The sequence below is a fragment of the Natator depressus genome, chromosome 3 (genome assembly GCF_965152275.1).
Source record: "Natator depressus isolate rNatDep1 chromosome 3, rNatDep2.hap1, whole genome shotgun sequence".
In the NCBI taxonomy this organism is placed as follows: Eukaryota; Metazoa; Chordata; order Testudines; family Cheloniidae; genus Natator; species Natator depressus.
In genome coordinates this window covers 103701501-103719841 of record NC_134236.1, presented here as the reverse complement: position 1 = coordinate 103719841, position 18341 = coordinate 103701501, and the positions used below count along the sequence as shown (strand labels likewise).

Sequence of the window (18341 nt, the reverse complement as noted above, 5' to 3'; positions counted from 1 at the left end):
CAATGGCCCTTTTGGACACCTTGGGCCTACCACTAGGGCCACGGGCATGGTTCCAGGGCAGCATCGGTAGTCTCCATTGCCCATGCCCCACCTTCTGCGATGTCCATTGCCCCATATCAGTCCAGGGCTCCCGAGGACCCACCATGGGGTTCAGACCCCAGGCCTCCCGTATCGAGCGCAAGGTCAGAGACACCAATGAAGGTGGCTCCTGTACCATCAGTAGCAGCAATGATGGATATCCCTGAGCAAGTCACCAGGAAACTGGAGGGGCAGAAAGACCCCATCCCACTTCAAGCCTGGTCTTCTTCCTCGCCGGACGAGGCAGTGGCGAGCACTACCATGTCCCTTCTGGCGATGGACATGAAAGCCCACCAGGACCTCCTTAGGAGGGTGGTCCAGAACCTCAACATGACGACGGAGGAGGTGGTGGAAGACTCAGGTAGCATGGTGGACATACTCGCCCTGGAGGGTCCCTTCAAGGTGGCACTGCCACTTATAAAAATCATTCAGAACACCACGAAGGTGCTCTGGCAAATCCCACCCTCTATACCAACAACGGCCAGGGGAGTAGAGAGGCGTTACTTTGTCCCTCAGAAAGGGTGCAAGCACCTCTTCACCCACCACCCACCCGGGACCTTGGTAGTGGATGCAGTAAACCACAAAGAGCGGCAGGGGCAGCCAGGGCCCACCCCTAAGAATAAAGATGCTAAGAAGCTGGACCTCTTCGTTCAAAAAGTGTACTTGACCGGGGGGCTCCAGCTTCGAATTTCCAACCAGCAGGTGGTACTTAGCTGCTATGCGTACAACTCGTGGAATGCCCTCTCTAAACTTCAGGAACTGCTTCCGTCGGAATCCTGAAAGGAATTCACTGCAGTCCCGGAAGAGGGCAGGGTAGTGGCTAGAACCTCCCTCCAGGCTGCTCTGGACTCAGCTGACTCAGCGGTGCGAACCGTGGCTACAGGCATCACAATGAGGCGTAGCTCATTGCTACAGGTCTTGGGACTCCTGGCAGAGGTCCAGAATACCATACAGGACTTCTCATTTGACTGTGAGGGGCTGTTCGCTGACAAAACAGACTCGAGACTGCACAGTCTCAAGGACTCAAGAGCAACCCTCAAGTCTCTGGGAATTCACACCGACACCCCAGAGAAAACCCTTCAAATCCAAGCCCCCCTCACAATTCTATCCAGGTCCCCCCAGGCAGGACTATAATTGAAGGAGGAACAGAAACAATAGGAGGCGTTCCCTGCAGTCCAGGCTCCTCCAAGCACCCCCTGGCTCTACACCCAACTTTTGAAGGTGCGCCCGGGGACAGAGCACCGGCCCAAATCCTGGATCCTTGCCCTCCCTTTGTGAATTGTCTGTCCCACTTCTGCCATGCCTGGGCCCAGATTACTTCAGATCGCTGGGTCCTGAGCACAGTAGGGGTGGAATATTCTATCCAATTCTGGCCCTACCCGCCTTCCTCAGTCCTCTTCAGGGACCCCTCTCACAAGCAACTCCTGCTACAGGAGGTGCAGTCGCTCCTCACGCTGGGCACAATAGAGGAGGTTCCTCAGGAGTTCAGGGGCAGTGGATTCTACTCCTGATATTTCCTCATCCCCAAGGCCAAGGGTGGGCTCAGCCCTATCCTGGATCTGCGAAACCTCAACACATACATAAGAAAGCTGAAGTTTCGTATGATCTCTCTGGCCACCATCATTCCTTCCCTGGATTCGGGGGACTGGTATGCCACCCTCAACTTGAAGGACGCGTACTTTCATATATCAATTATTCAGCCACACAGGCGATTCCTGAGATTCATAGTCAGTGGCCTGCACTATCAGTTCACTGTACTACCATTCGGACTTTCAACAGGCCCGCACATGTTCACGAAGTGCATGGCAGTCGTGGCAGCCTTCCTGCGCAAATGCCAGGTACAGGTCTTCCCGTACCTGGATGATGGGCTCATCAAGGGCAATTCCCAAGTGCAAGTGCTGGAGCATGTAGCCGTGGTACAGACCACTTTCAGCAGGCTGGGGCTCATTCTGAATGTGCCCAAGTCTACTCTGGTCCCAGCCCAGAAGATAGAGTTCACCGGGGCTCTCCTGGACTCCACTCAGTCAAGAGCCTCCCTACCCAAGTCCCAGTTCCAAAGCATCAGGGACATCATCGACAGCCTCCACTGGTTCCCAACTACCACGGCCAGAAACTGCATGAAGCTTCTAGGGCATATGGTGGCCTGCACGTATGTAGTGCAGCACGCCAGGTTGCACCTTCGCCCCCCTCCAGGCTTGGTTGGCAAGGGTATACACACCCAACCGGGACTCTTTGGACAGACTGGTTACCCTTCTGTCCAAGATTCTCGAGTCCCTCAGCTGGTAGCTTCAACCTCAGGTGGTCTGTGCGGGAGTACCCGTCACCAAAGCTCAGCCCTCACTGTTGCTGGTCACAGACACATCGCAGACTGGCTGGGGAATGCACCTGGGCAGTATCAGAACTCAAGACATGTGGTCACAACCAGAACTATCACTGCATTTCAACGTTAGGGAGCTGAGAGCAGTTTGCCTGGTTTGCCAGACATTCCAGGCCCATCTTCAGGGCAAATGTGTCTCAGTACTGACGGACAACACCACAGCGATGTTCTATATAAACAAATAGGGTGGTGCTTGCTCGCCTCCCCTGTGCCAGAAAGCTCTCCGACTCTGGGACTTCTGCGTCGCACATTGCATCCAGCTACAGGCTTCATATCTGCTGGGAGCACAGAACAAACTAACGGACCACCTCAGCCACTCGTTCAGCACTCACAAGTGGGCACTCAGAGTGTACATCGCCCTTTCAATCTTCCAGAGGTGGGGCTATCCCCACGTGGACCTATTTGCGATGCGGGACAACAGAAAGTGTCAGCTTTTCTGCTCCTCTCAGAACCACAGCCACAGCTCCATAGAGGATGCCTTTCACCTACCATGGATGAGTCACCTGCTATATGCATTCCCACCCTTCCCGCTCATACACAAGGTCCTCCTCAAGATCTGGCAGGACAGGTCTTCAGTCATCCTCATAGCACCAGTGTGGCCCCGACAGCACTGGTTCACCACGCTGCTGAACCTATTAGTGGACAGGGCAGTGGCCCTTCCTATGCTCCAGGATGTCATCACACAGGATCATGGCCAACTACAACATCCCAACCTGGAGTCCCTCCAACTCATGGCATGGAAACTCCATGGCTGAACCAGCTTGAACTGCAGTGCTCGGACTCTGTTAGGGAAGTTCTGTTGGGGAGCAGGAAGCCCTCCACTCGCACAATGTACCTGGCAAAGTGGAAGTGTTTCTCCATTTGGTCCCCACAGAAAGGTACCTCCCCACAGCAAGCCTCTATTCCCCTAGTGCTAAACTACCTCTTTTACCTGAAGCGATGGGGGTTGGTGATATCGTCTATGAAGGTACACCTAGTGGCCATCTCAGCCTTCCACCTGGGTGTGGTGGGCAAGTCAGTCTTTAGCAATCCCATAGTGGGCCGGTTTCTTAAGGGCTTGGATAGGCTTAACCCCCAGGTGAGACAGCCCGTTCCTCAGTGGGATCTTAACCTGGTCCTTTCAGGACTCATGGGTCCTCCTTTCAAGTCCCTGGCAACCTGCCCCTTAGCCTACCTTTCCTGAAAGCTGGCCTTTCTGGTGGCCATAACCTTGGCCAGAAGGGTCTCCAAGCTCAGACTGCTGACTTCCAAGCCCCCCACATGGTCTTTTACAAGGACACAGTGCAGCTATGCCCTCAGCCAGCATTCCTACCTAAGGTAGTATCCCAATTTCACATTAACCAGTACATATTTCTACCAGTATTCTTTCCTAAACCTCATGCCAGCAACAAAGAGTGAGCACTCCCTTCCCTGAACGACAGGCGTGCCCTAGCCTTCTACACTGAACGCACAAAGCTGTTTCCTAAGTCACCACCGCTTTTTATTGCAATCACTGAGAGAATGAAAGGGCTTCCCATCTCATCCCAGTGCATGTCATCATGGATCATGTCCTGCATCAGAACGTGCTATGACCTGGCTAAGATCCTAGCCCCAGTGTTGACGGTGCACTCCACAAGAGCGCAGGCCTCTTCCGCTGCGTTCCTCGCACAAGTCCCCATTCAGGATACATGTAAGGCATCAACGTCGTCTTCCATCCACACCTTCACGTCGCACTACGCCATCATCCAACAGGCGAGGGACGATGCAGCATTTGGCAGGGCAGTACTGCAATCAGCAAGACGGTGAACTCCAACCCCTCCTCCATTGAATTTGCTTGAGAGTCGCCCATTGGAATGGATATGAGCAATCACTCGAAGAAGAAAAACCGGTTACCTACCTTTCGTAACTGTTGTTCTTCAAGATGTGTTGTTCATGTCCATTCCAAATCCTGCATGCCTCCCCTCTGTCAGAGTATTCTGACAAGAAGGAACTGAGCAAGTGGCAGGTTGGCAGGGACCTATATACACCGCCACAAGGGCACCACTCCAGGGGGCTTCACAGCCGACCCAACGGGTACTGCTAGCGTAAAAACTTCCGATGATTGTGCACGCGGCACACGCACACACACCTGTTGGAATGGACTTGAGCAACACATCTCAAAGAACACAGTTAGGAAAGGTAGGTAACCATCTTTTTTTCCTGGCAGAAACCCCAGAAAAAAAATTTAATGACTTCTAAGCTGGGGAAACACAAGTGGGAATTATTGATGCTGATTTCCCTTGGCCTCTTGGGTCATCTTGAAAGGAGACTGGTTGCTCTTCCACTCAGCAAAAATGGAAATAGTCCAGTCACCCAGCAAGACATCCAGGGTCTGATTTTCCTCTTGCTTACATAGGTGTGAAATGGGAGTTAGTGTCATTGTAGTTATCAGAAATATGCATTGTAAAGCAAGCATTGTATAAAAGTGGAGAACCAGGTGCCAGATTCCAGACTATATGAAAGATACAGGTAAAGAGTCATTTCTTTCACTGTATTTTTCTCTTTGGATGTGAATTTCTGTGGAGTGTTGGATGGGTAATTTGGTTACTCAGCTTAAGTAATTGGTTGTGCATTGCCTATCTTGCAAGACTGCTACTTAGGCTACTTCTCTTTTGCATCTGCTCCCTGTATTTTGAGAGATTACAGGTTTAAGGTTTTCTTACTTTTCTTCTGGCTCCTCCTATGGCTCGGGATCACCTCAGATACAAACATACACCCAGTGTGAGGGTACTGGCTCCTTACTCAAGAGAACTTCCCTGTGTGTTATACATAAGGAGTGTATAGGTACCTGTGGAATGCAGAAAATTTACTATATTTGGAATTTACTAATTTAATACTGTCTCACAAAATCTGGCATGAAAATAGAATACAAATTGGTTTAGATTGCTATACTGTTGTGTACAAAACATATTTAAAAATATATAAGGGATGTTTTGATAGAAAAAAGTTGTGGGAGGAAGTGTCTGGCAGTGTTGGCAATTTTTGTTATTTTATTGTATGTCTTGCAATATTTTCTTAGGCTTCAGGATCCATGTGATTATGTTAAAATCACAATTTTCATTTTTTTAAAGTACGGTAAATTTCTAGTCCTCATGGTTATGGAGAAAAATTGGAAAATGTGACTTGCATGCATCCTAGAGGCTCCGCAATCTCAAGTAAAATAAAAAGAACGCAAAATGTGTTGGGGGTTTTTTTTGTTTTTTTTTAAAATCTCATGATTGTTAAGCCAATATCAAAATGGGGGGAGGGGGAGTGTGACTCATGGTTTTTAAATGCCTGAGGGTTAGCAATACTGTCGGTGGGATACTGAGGGACTGGTGTTAGAACCAGCCTTATTTTACATCTGTTAATGTAGGAGAGGGAGTGAATAGCATAAGTAATGCAATTTGCAGATCAGAAACATGGGTAGAAAATAACAAAAATGATCTGTTTTGAAAAATACTAGCTTATTACACCTGAGGAAGAGTAATCTTAAATGCACATACTGAGTGGGAGGTAGAAATCTAGGAAGTATCATAACCATCTGAAGGAACTGCAGCAGTAGTAGTGGAGAAAATACCCAGCTTGGGCACCTGTTCCATCTTCAGGGTCTAGGAAGAGAAACCTTCCTCAGGTCCATGGGCCTCGGCTACGCTCCCCTTCTCCAGTTATATGGTCTAAGGAAGGCAGGGCAGGACCTCTCAGGGGAGAGGCAAGGACTTCCCAAGCAACAAGCTGCTAAAGTGGGCTAAGTGGGGTCCTTTGTCCCTCTTCATCCTAAAAATCTTGACACCCCCTAGATAGCCATGTCGCCAACAGAACTCCATCTATGGGGGTTCTTCCATGGAAGGGCTTAAACAGTCACAAAGGCTTTGTTCAGCTAAGGTTAATGTGGCAAAAGAGGGCATTCCGAGTTAGTTTTTTCATCCTGTCTCTCTCAGGTGGACTGGCTCATAGTGTGCTAGCTCCAACTCTGAACACATCCATCCTACACTCCAAAAATAGCAATGTAATGGAATCTGAATACAACATGGTTGAATTGTTTTCACTTTACAGCAAAGAGGAGATGTCTTAAGAGTCATGCTAGAGCTAGATATGTCCAAGGCTTTAGGACAGTTCTGAAAAAAATATGTTTTATAGACACTGTGAAAAGGAGTCATGTTTTAAAAGTATTGTAGGAGCCAGTTATATCTCCATGGTATTATTCTGAAATTTAGATGGGAGCGTAAGTGTACTGGGGAAATTACTTATTCACCACATCAGACCCTATCCTGCTACCAATCCCTGTGTTTGGAGCATGCAGCTGTGGTCATAACTCTGCTTGAACTCTCACTCTGCCAGCTCTTGGATGGCTCTGTACACACACTGACACGTACACCGATTAAAAATATACTATGTACTCCTTCAAGTGGAAACTCCTTGGGTTCATGTTGTAATAAAAGTTTAGCACAACATCTGAGAGCATTCATAATATTCTGGGGGGTGGCTCATGGCTTTGAGAATATTATTTCCTAACCGCTCACCTCACTGTAAGGAGAACTTGATGAGACCTTCTTTAGAATACAAATACCTTACAAAAAGGAGAGAGAAACATTCAGTATTGTAAGGGGAGCTATATAAGTTCCTTAACTAGTTACCTAAATAATATTATTAATAATCCTGATGAATCACTGTTGAGCAACAACTCCCACCCTCCAGGCTAAGCACACTGCCTGCAGAGTTCTCTCCGCTCAGAGAATGAAAGGTGAGGAATAGGCTGAAACCTGCATGGCTGTGTTAACTACCAGTATGCCATTTACAAGCCCTTTAAACTGTACTATAATACAGATGTGGGGTGTTCAGAGCCTGTATATTTATCAGATGAGTCTTAAAGGTTAATCACTGTGTGTATACTTTACAAAAATTCAGTAGCACTTTGGTAGTAGGAATAGATATGCTGGTAAAATGTAAGAATGGACTGCAGCTATTTGCTTTGATACTTTATTAATGTATGGTTAATATGGTAAAAGCCATATTGAATATTATATATTATATCTCATAAATGAGCTGGAGATGAGTTTAGAGACGCTTAAGTTTCATGGTTACCAAATATACCTCTCCTAGATGAGTTAAGACTAGTAGTCATGTGAAAGTGCATTATACTTCTGCAGGGGCAGGAATGGAGGTCACTTGAGATTTCAGAGGAGACCACAAATTCTGCTCTCCTTGCTGCAGAGTGTTATAATGATGGTCCTTTGAAAAAGACGTGGTGAGGGCCTAATGGAAATAGTACTGGGAGAATAAAAGCAGCATCAAATTTAAGATGTGCATTCATTTGCTTGAAAAAAAAAGTTAAAATATCTCTTTTTAAGAGAGAAGGAAAGAGGAAAAAGTTATAGATGCCAAAAACATTTGAAGTGAGTGTGAGATGAAAGAAATAGAGGTTGAATGAGATTTCTCATAAGTTTTAAACTGGTTTATAATTTAGCACAATCTGCTGCGGGTGAAAATGTCACTTCCAAATGCCCATCGTTGATTCTCCCATTAAAATATCTTAGTCCCTTTCACACTGGTTATATGCTGGTGCATATGTGCACAATATTTGTTCTGAGTTGTAGTATGTACTTTTCAGCGTGCAAAAAAATCCAGGAGAATCTGGTTTCTCCTTTAATAAATTAGGCAGTTGACACCTTCGCTATTTCAGTAGCACTGACAAATGCCTTGTATCAGTTCAGTTACTCTGAGGGAGCTGCTTTCAGTATACTGGAGAAAAATAGTTTTGTCATAATTATTCAATTCTAAATCTACCGTCAGCAAATGCTCCTAAATTTGGAGAAACCTGCCAAAGGTTTGTAGTTTTGCTATTTGAATTACATCAAACTTTCCAGGTACTGGTACATCCAAGTTTGAGCACACTTGTAGCATTGCTAAAATGTTAGTGTTATTCCATTTATTTCAGTGAAAGGATAATGAATAATGGCAGCAAAGTGCTGTTAAGAACCAGCAGTGAAAAGGTTGATTGTTTCAAATCAGCCAAAAGTGAGCCATTATATTAAAAAAAAAATCAGTTTGAGCATAATAAATCAGAGGTGAAATTCACTGCATCATCTCCATTGTGTAGTTTGTAAGGCAGGCAAGCTCAGAATGAGTCCTCATTAACAGCCTTTTTCCTTACTACAAGGAGTTGTCTTTAGTGGGGTGCATGTAGCAAAGGAGTTTTAATTAAATCTTCTCCTAAATACCTTTTAATCAATACTGCTAGGAATATTCTCCAACCTCACTTGTATTTTCCCTTGGGAAAACAAAAATTAATATTTATTACATTACACTGTTGTGTTTACAGTATATGACAAGTGCTCATTTTGAAAACTATCCTTACCAAAATATTGCATGCTAATGTTAAAATAATTTCTTCTTTTAGAGTGATGACCTTCTGGTTACATCATGTGTGAGAGGAGCAAATAATTCTACACCAGTGCAAGAGAGAGTACGTATTATGCAATTGTTTATTGTTTTAATACCTGCTACACTGTATTTATAATTTTGGAAATATTAATCTACACCACCATCACTCTTCCTCCTCTGACCGTTTTGTAAATCTAGCCCCTTTAAAAATGCCTGGAAACTAAACATTTTGGCTGAGGGACATGTTTTTGTTTGTTTGTTTTTATCCAGAACAGATTTTTTTTTTATTTCCTGAAAGTTTTTGGAATTTTGGGGTCTGGTTCAACCCAAATCATAATTCTTTTTTTCTGCCAGCGAACCAAAAAATCAGTTATTTGCCCAGCTGTAGTCCAGATATCCAGTAACTTCCACTTTTATTTTTAATCAGTGATTCCCTAATTTCCCTAAACCAATCACAACACAAAATACAATGGTACCTAAATTTTGATTTGCCTTGCTTTTCTTTTAAGATTGTTGCAAGTTTGTCATGTCATTAGATTTTTGTAATTTTTTTCAGATATTGAACATCCACTGAACATTTTACTATAAGACATTGCAAAAATACACAGCACTTTCTGGTCTGCCTTTCATTCTGTGCATTTTGTTGAATATTTACCTCAAGTTTATGTTCCTTTTACCTTAAGTGACCTATTGGTTTTCACAGTATTATCTTCAAGGAGTCCTTTCATTTCTCAATTAGTTGGTATTCTCAGAGCACCGCTTGCTGGATGTGATCGTGTAAGCTGCATCCATCTAAATTTTACACTGGCAGTGTTGGTTTTGATCATATTATTGTGTTTCCTGATTTGGAGAGGAGAGGTATAATTGAGAGGGATGTATTCAGTTACTCAGTTTCTTTGGTCCTTTAGATATGTTAGTGGCCGCTAAGTGAAAGTTTGGATAGATTCCTGTCTAATAGTAGCTGAGCTGATCTTAATGCTTTGAGGCTGGCCAAATCGCACAGTTCCACACTAAACTTGTGATTATAGAAGCATCCCCTTTTCAATTTATTTAATATCCCTGGTCGCTGTTTGTGATATACGGGTATGCTTTGGTGGCAAAAATAGTTTATGTAAAATATAATTATGTCTGGGGAGGGTGGAGATTCATATCTGTTCATACCTCCTCTATTGTTTTTACTCTTTTCTACTCTCTGTTGGCCAAAATGGGACAGAAATCACTCCCTGATCATATAGTTGTGGAAGCTAAATAAGAAATGATCCATGGTATTTTTATTTTCAGGGCAGTTGGAAAGGCTGTGATTGGTGGTTGTGTATTCTATGTATTATGAAAGGTGGGAGAAGCCTATTAAAATTTTTTCTAGTGGCAGTATTGATGTAGCATGTTTCAAAGGCAAATGGCTTTATTATGTAGATAATATGTGGACCCAATGTACAAATTGTTTATAACAGATATTTGTTTCAAAACAAAACATTACAAATAAATGAAAGGATCAAAATAAAGCTTTATAATGAAAGTGTTCCATTGGAGTTTTCCATCTAGTAAAACAGTCACATTGCTGAAGTATTTATTCAAACATATATGTTTGGTGTGCAGACACACACACAGAATTGGATCTGAAAGTGGTATAACAATTCTGAGAAAGTGAATGTACTAAGGGTTGTGTTTTTTTTTTTTTGTTTTTGTTTAACAAGTCAATTGCTTATAAAACTAGCAGCTGCTGTTTTGAAGCTAATCTTAGTGTATTGAATGTTCTTAACCATTTCTACAATCCCACAGTCCTTTATCTTGCTTCTCCTGCTGCGTTCCCACCACCCGTGATCCCATTAGCAAAAATTGAGACAGCCTCAGCTTTTACCAAAGTGCAGCTTTGGTTTCAGCTGCTTTTCTGCAAGAGGAAGTGAATGTTGGGCTTTTTTCTCTGTGGCACAGTTGTGATAAAGATGTGGTGGTCTTATCTCTCTTTTAGGTAGTGGCTCTTTATGACTACACAGCGCATCGATCAGATGAGCTAACCATCCATCGCAGTGACATTATCCAAGTGTTATACAAAGATAATGATAACTGGTGGTTTGGCAGCCTAGCAAATGGACAGCAAGGCTATTTTCCAGCTAATTATGTGGCTGGTGAAAGTAAGTTTACTGTTCTCTTCCTGGTATACCAGTATGGGTTTAACTGATGGTCCAAGATTTTACCATGCTATTCTGCTTTATTACTCTGAATACATATGTTTATACAATACACATGACATATCAAGAACTTACTGTGATGCAGAAATTATGTATGAAATAGCATGTTAACATGTAGTACTTTGTACTTTTCAAAAGTATCAACACTGCAGTTTCACGTTCCAGTTCACACAGTATCTTTGCAGTTACCAACCACCTCCTTCCTCACTCACCGCCTCCTCCCCCCTGCACACAACCACCTGGTTCACATCGTGTCTTGGCAGCTCTTTAGGGTTCCCACAGCATCTAGATAGTTCACAAGCATCTGAGACTTCCACTTGGTAATAGCTCCTGGACTCAGCCATCTCAGGCGCCTAAATATTAACTTACCTGTTGAAGTTATACAACTTTTCCCCACTCTGGTGGAGATGTTTCATTCCCCAATAATTCAGTTCCATTCTAAGGATTTAAAAGAGGAATGCCAGTTAAAACAGCAGTCCCAGGTACAAACTCTGAATTTGCCACTTTGTCCTAGCCATTAAAAACAACTTCTATAGAACACTGATGCAGCCTGAATCTCAAAACAAAACTAAACTAAAAGCTAATTGTAGAACATAGGGAGCAGCCTAGGGAGCCTCTCTGGCATAGCGATGCACACCGTGCTGCTAGAGGTTCCCTATCGGTTCAGAACTTTCCAATTATGGGATATCTGTCTATGTGCTGGAAGCATGGATTCAAGAGTAGAAATCCACTGGGATTCTTTCTTCAGAGAATAAGAATTACAGTTATCTAATTTTCTTTTCTAAGTAAGTGATGATACTGGTGTTTGGAACATAGAAATTCCCTAACCAGAATAGCCCAAAGGTTGATATCTGGGATCTAATCTTCAGCAGCGGCCTTTACTGCTTGGGAAAGGTGAAAAATAAATCTCAGAACAAACTTAGAGAGCTGTGCAAAATAACTTCAGGAGATCTGTCCTTACCTCATCTGGTGACCCTCTTTTATACTATTCGCTTGTATTATACATTACTAGCAGTGAGCATGGTACTTTTTGATAGCCTTTGAAATATAGTTGTTATGACCACACATGCTACTTTTTACTCATTTAAATGTCTAATCCTTTTTTAATATTTGCTAAGCATTTATGATTGTAGTGGTCATAACTATGCTAAGGTAAATAATCATGCTAAAGACTAGAGTTTATTGGAAAATTTTAATTAAAAAAGGAAAAGTTCTAATGAAAAAAATTGGTGAAAAATATTTTCTGACTGGTGAAGCTAATGTCTCAGTGTTAACTATATAATAATAATATCACTGCCATTCACATTTTTATTAACTGCATTCTTTATTACATAATTTTTATGACAAACATAATGGTGAATTGAATCATGTGTTATATTTTTAGCTGAATATGAAAAGGAACAGTCTTCTGGATTAGTACCAGATTCTACTCCTCTTCTACACAGTGAACAAACAGAAGCAGAAGTAAGATATCCAGTTCCACATGGGGTAATTATTTGAGAGGAGGGGACCATAAACTGTAGAATATGGATTTTAATTTTCCTGCCTTATTTGATAAAATACAGAACATTCAGAATCTTTCCCTAGGCAAACAACTGTGTTTTCAGATGATGTTCAATGCAAATTTGTTGCCTAGATCCAATTACCTCCATGATTTGTCAATTAAATGCTGGGCCTGCTCCTGCTCTCTTTGAAGTCAATAACAAAGCATTATTGAAATGAATGACAAAGCTCCCATTTACTTCAAAGGGGGCAGGAACATAACCATAGGAAAATAGATATTGAAGTATGAGTATGAAGATGAATTTATAGAGAACTATCCCCCTTTGTTACTTTTTAGATATTGGCATTCAGCTTTTAGTCTTGGGCAACACAACATCCACAATGCATGTGTATATATATCTTCAAAATTGTGCTCCTTGTTCTGTAAAATTTCTTATTTATCAAATGGCTTAGATAAAACCTATGAGATAACTGGTGGAAGAAGTTTTCAATCCATGTAATAATTTCCTAATTAGCATACACGTTTGGTACCATAAAGCCTCGTCACCAAACAGAGCAATGTGCCACATCCAAACCTTACTTGAGCAACAGACATTTTTATTCAAAAGGAGTTAAGTCCCTCCTCTCAGTCCCTGCTCCCTACAGGTGATATGGGGAGAGGAATCTACACTAACTTGGCCTATTACATTACATGTCTAATTTGGGAGAGTTAAGGTCAGAGATGCAGGGAAATCCATAAACAGAAGCAGAATACTGTTTCTTCTGGTCCCTTCCTCTTTCTGCAGGTTCATCGCATTTTCTTTGTTCCAAAGAAACCTATTTTCTATTTAAAATATTTAACACATTTCTGAAATTTACATTTATAGAAGTAATTTTTAATCATTAAACCACTTTATAAGTAAAATAACTCTGTATTGTTCACCAGCCAATATATAGATATCCTACCATAGAGGTATGTTCAGGATCCTGCCTGTACCTATTAGATAAGCATTCCCAAGGTGTATGTTCAACTGGCAAGTTCTCATCATGTTGTGTATCATTGCCTATATATCGCACTCTCTATTATATGTTTGATTCGTTCTGGCATTCTTGTTTCCATGCTTTTGCACGATGTTAAGGCTTGACAAAGTGAATTCAGGGTGCAGGAACTAGAACAAAGGCACAAATACCTGTCCCAACTCAAGGTAGAGAAAATGTATTGTATAAGAGGGGAAAGAAATACAGCACTGGTTTAGCACAGAGAAAAGATATGAGAGTATATGGGAAGGATACGTGTAAAGCAGACAGTGTGACTTTCGCATCTCCATACAACGTAGATTAGAACCTTTTAATAAGTGATATTCTCATCCTCTGAAGAAAGGGTGAAAATTACAGTCTTATACTGTAGGACAATTTTTTAGCAAAAGTAAACATACATAATGAATAGTTTTCAGAGTAGCAGCCGTGTTAGTCTGTATCCGCAAAAAGAAAAGGAGTACTTGTGGCACCTTAGAGGCTAACAAATTTATTTGAGCAAAAGCTTTCGTGAGCTACAGCTCTCTTCATCACGAAAACTTTTGCTCAAATAAATTTGTTAGTCTCTAAGGTGCCACAAGTACTCCTTTTCTTTTTATAATGAATAGTGGAAACAAATTTAATGAATATTAGTAAGAATTTTAAAATGATTTTTGAATTGAACATGTTTGTAACCCTCTTCTGTTTGCTTCCACAAATGTTCAGGTAATCAAACTTCACTAACAAAATTATTTTTTCGTAAGTATTTAACTTAGAAATTTCAAATATTTTTCCAAAATGAAGTTCAAATTTTGTTTGATTGTAAGATTCAAAATGTATACTGTATTGCTTAGTTAAATAAATCATCTAAACAAAGAAAATATCATGCAACTTATGTTACCAACATATTGCAAATTTTGAGGTTCAGATATTCACAAAGAGCTATTTGGAACCTCCTCGTGTAGAAATAACATTTCATGTAGGGGAAGAGAGAAGTGAAATCTAACAAATTATTTATTACAGATTATTCACTCAGCTCTGCTGAAGCCAACAATTATCATAAATCCACTTACTGAATACTTCTAATTATATTTTTGTAAAATTAATCACTATATTGACCAGAAATAATAATTTGAAATATTTCTGCTGCTGCTTTACTTCATAGCTGTTCCACTATAAGACTTTGTGAAAAATGCATAGCCAAAACAGTATTCCAAATGGTAAACAAATTAAATACAAATGTATACTCTCTTTTAAAGCATACTGGCACAAATATAGTAAAAGGTATTATATGACTGAATGGTGAGTAATTTCTGTTTATATAGTCTATAATAGTCTAGACTAGTGTGAATTTTCCCAATATCTGCATTATCATTTTGTTGCTTAATTACACCGATAGACATTTGAAAACCTTAGCCCATTCCCACTATCTTCTTATTCCAGATGTAGGTAGCTTAATCAGATCATCAGTGTTACCTTTAGAAATTCTGTTTATCAAAGACACACAGAAATTAGAAAGGGAAAAGATCTGTCATAGTTAGAGTTAATAAAGGTTATTTTTGTGTTTGTCTTGAGATATTTTTTTTTATCCAGAGTAAATCTAATTAGATTATTGAATAACAACAACCTTTTGGTATAACAGTGAACATCAATCACAACCAATTTGTAACAAATAGCCAACTTGGTAAAGGAGCACTACCCACAGTCTGCAGGGTCATTTACTTCTTTTTAAGACCATATTGTTTAAAGGAAATCATTTTTATATCTTTCTAATAATTTCTTCTGTAGTAGTAGTTTCAGTAATATTTTAGGGGAAAATATTTGTGTGTGTGTGTTTAATCTTTAGATTCTACTCCAAAATTAAATTTACCAAGCATGTACTAATAATGAACAGGGCTTCATTGTGGACCATTCAATGTGCAGTGACTGTCAAAAAAAAAAATATTAGTGTATACATATAAAGAATGGGATAAAAATACAGTATTGAGAATATTATACAACCATTATATATCTGATGCCCTCCCTGGAACATTGCATTCCATTCTGGTCATCCTGTCTCAAAAATGATACAGCAGAAAGAAAAGGCGTTCAGAGATTTAAAAAATGGTTAAATGGAGAAAATTATGAGTTAGGAGAGTGTGTAAACTATTCAGAAAGTTGTTTGCATTGTTGTTGTTGCCGTGTTGGTCCCAGGAATATTTGAGAGACAAGGCGGGTGAGGTAATATCTTTTATTGGACTAATCCTGTTGGTGAAAGAGACAAACTTTCGAGTTTACATAGAGCTCTTGTTCAGGTCTGAGCTCAGTGTAAGCTCAAAAGAGGTAAAAAAGGTAATAACACTGCTCAACTTCTACTCAAGATCCCCCCATTTATGTATCCGAGGATTTAATTAGGCCTTTTGACCACAGCGTCACTCTAGGTGAGCATATTCAGATGCGTATCTACCAAGTCCCCCAAATCTTTTTCAGAGTCACTCCTTCCCAGGATAGAGTCCCCCATCCTGTAAATATGGCCTAGACCATAATACCTCAGGACATCGGCCAACCACGAACTAGGGAATCTTAGAAAGAAATTTCCTTATGGGCAGGTTATGCTTTAACTGTTGTTCCTGGAGTTTTTTGCACTCTCCTCTGAAGCCTTTGGTAGTGACCGCTGTCAGAGAGAGGATGCTGGACTAGATTGTCCACAGCTTGATGTCCTGAACTAGTATGGAAATCCCGATATAATAGCAAGTACACAGCAGTTATTCTGGCTGCTACTTTTATTTTTTCCCCTAAACTTTCTAAAGAAGTCAATAAATATAGCATTTATTAGAGAAAATCAAATAGTGCCAATTATTTTTCATGGGAAATTTTGGGAAAAAAGTATTTTTAAATATCCTATGAATTTTACCCCAAAACAAATAAAAACAAAAAACTAACAAACAAAAAATTACCAACATTATGTGACATTTTTTGACATTTGACTATTTACTGAAATGTTTGTTACGCTTAGATTTTTTTTTTCACTGAAAACTAGAAAAATATGATCAAAACTATTGGGGGGGGGGCAAAAAACCACCTGAGATAAAAAATGTTTAGACAGAGTTTTGACCAACTCTGCCATTTATGTGCTTTGTTATGCGCTTTTTGAGAAATGCTCAAATATATAAGGTTTCAGAGTAACAGCCGTGTTAGTCTGTATTCGCAAAAAGAAAAGGAGGAGTTGTGGCACCTTAGAGACTAACCAATTTATTTGAACATAAGCTTATGCTCTAAGGTGTCTCAAATATATAAGTTAATTCTGATTACAAGTATCGTGAATATGAGAGTAGTCGTACGTGTGATTGTTCTCTGATATTTTTAAGTCCTAACTGACTGATGGCTGAACCTTCGAAAAAAAGCAGATGAAGATTAATGTGGTTTGGGTCACACAGGATTGCACATATGGCTAAACCCTTCAAAAAAAGATACTGTTGAGATGGTTTGGTTACAATCAGGACCAGGTCTAGGCACGAGCAAAGCAAGCACATGCTTGGGGCGGCACAATTCCAGCCATCCTTTTTTTTTTTTTGCTTGGGCAGTTGTGCTCTCGGAGCTTGGGGCAGCAAATTTTTTGCTTGGGGAGGCAAAAAACCTAGAGCCGGCCCTGATTACAATCATCAGTCTGAGCTCTAGACTTTTATAATGAACTAATGCAATCACATCAGTGGCAAAGTATGTTACTTCTTAGAGACCACTTTGGGTCCTGCGAATACGGACCATTTTTTTGCAGTCTACGATCCACTAGTGTTTTTTGGGAGGGTATCATCGCTTTCTACTATTCACCTTGTATATATAATATAACAACTTGATGCAAAACTTTGTTCTCCTGCCTTTTGAATTACTTAACTCCTGAGCCACAAAATTAGCTCATATTCATCTTTACTTACAACATATATCTAACTGCCAATATAAAATCCTATCAGAATCTTCATGGCCTACAGTTACAGGGCTCTTTTTATCAAACAAAGTTTAAAATTTAGTTAGGAGCCCCTTTTGTTATAAGCACTTGTGAACTTGCTCTGTTCTTGGGGGAGGAGGGGGCAGTACTAATCATTCTCTAAATCTATGTTAGTGTTATTCTGAAAGTTAATTATGTGAGGTTGACCAGAGCCTAGGATAAGCTCTTTTTATGTTTATAAATCTAAATAAACATGACTAATACTCTTCCCTTCCCCACCACCAGAAGCAGGTATTGCCATCAACTCTCTAAGGCCCCAGTCTTGCAATTGAGTCCATGTGGGCTGACCCCTGAAGTCTCTGGGGCTCTTCATGGTGTAGGGTCCATCCTCTTGGGTGCATTTGCAGATAGGGCTTAGGGTATGTCTACACTACGGAATAAGGTCGAATTTATAGAAGTCGGTTTTTTTAGAAATCAGTTTTATATATTCGAGTGTGTGTGTCCCCACAGAAGTGCATTAAGTGCATTAACTCGGCGGAGTGCTTCCACAGTACCGAGGCTAGAGTCGACTTCCGGAGCGTTGCACTATGGATAGCTATCCCACAGTTCCCGCAGTCTCCGCTGCCCATTGGAATTCTGGGTTGAGATCCCAATGCCTGATGGGGCTAAAACATTGTCGCGGGTGGTTCTGGGTACATATCGTCAGTCCCCCCTTCCCTCCCTCCGTGAAAGCAAGGGCAGACAATCGTTTCGCGCCTTTTTTCCTGAGTTACCTGTGCGGACGCCATACCACCGCAAGCATGGAGCCCGCTCAGGTAACCGTCACCGTATGTCTCCTGGGTGCTGGCAGACGCGGTACTGCATTGCTACACAGTAGCAGCAACCCATTGCCTTCTGG

At 41.2% G+C, this 18341-nt stretch overlaps 1 protein-coding gene across 7 annotated transcripts in view; it reads left to right on the top strand.

The window, feature by feature from the left end:
• The window catches only part of AHI1 (Abelson helper integration site 1), a 195510-nt gene that overhangs the window by 146955 nt on the left and 30214 nt on the right, over positions 1-18341 (top strand). For 5 of the 7 annotated variants that reach the window (XM_074948472.1, XM_074948471.1, XM_074948469.1 and 2 more), the window contains 3 exons: positions 8853-8918; positions 10806-10968; positions 12410-12513. In XM_074948472.1, coding sequence (XP_074804573.1) covers positions 8853-8918; positions 10806-10968; positions 12410-12513 — 333 coding nt within the window. The remainder of the gene's footprint in view (positions 1-8852; positions 8919-10805; positions 10969-12409; positions 12514-18341) is intronic. The other 2 variants (XM_074948473.1, XM_074948475.1) reach the window with 2 other exon arrangements.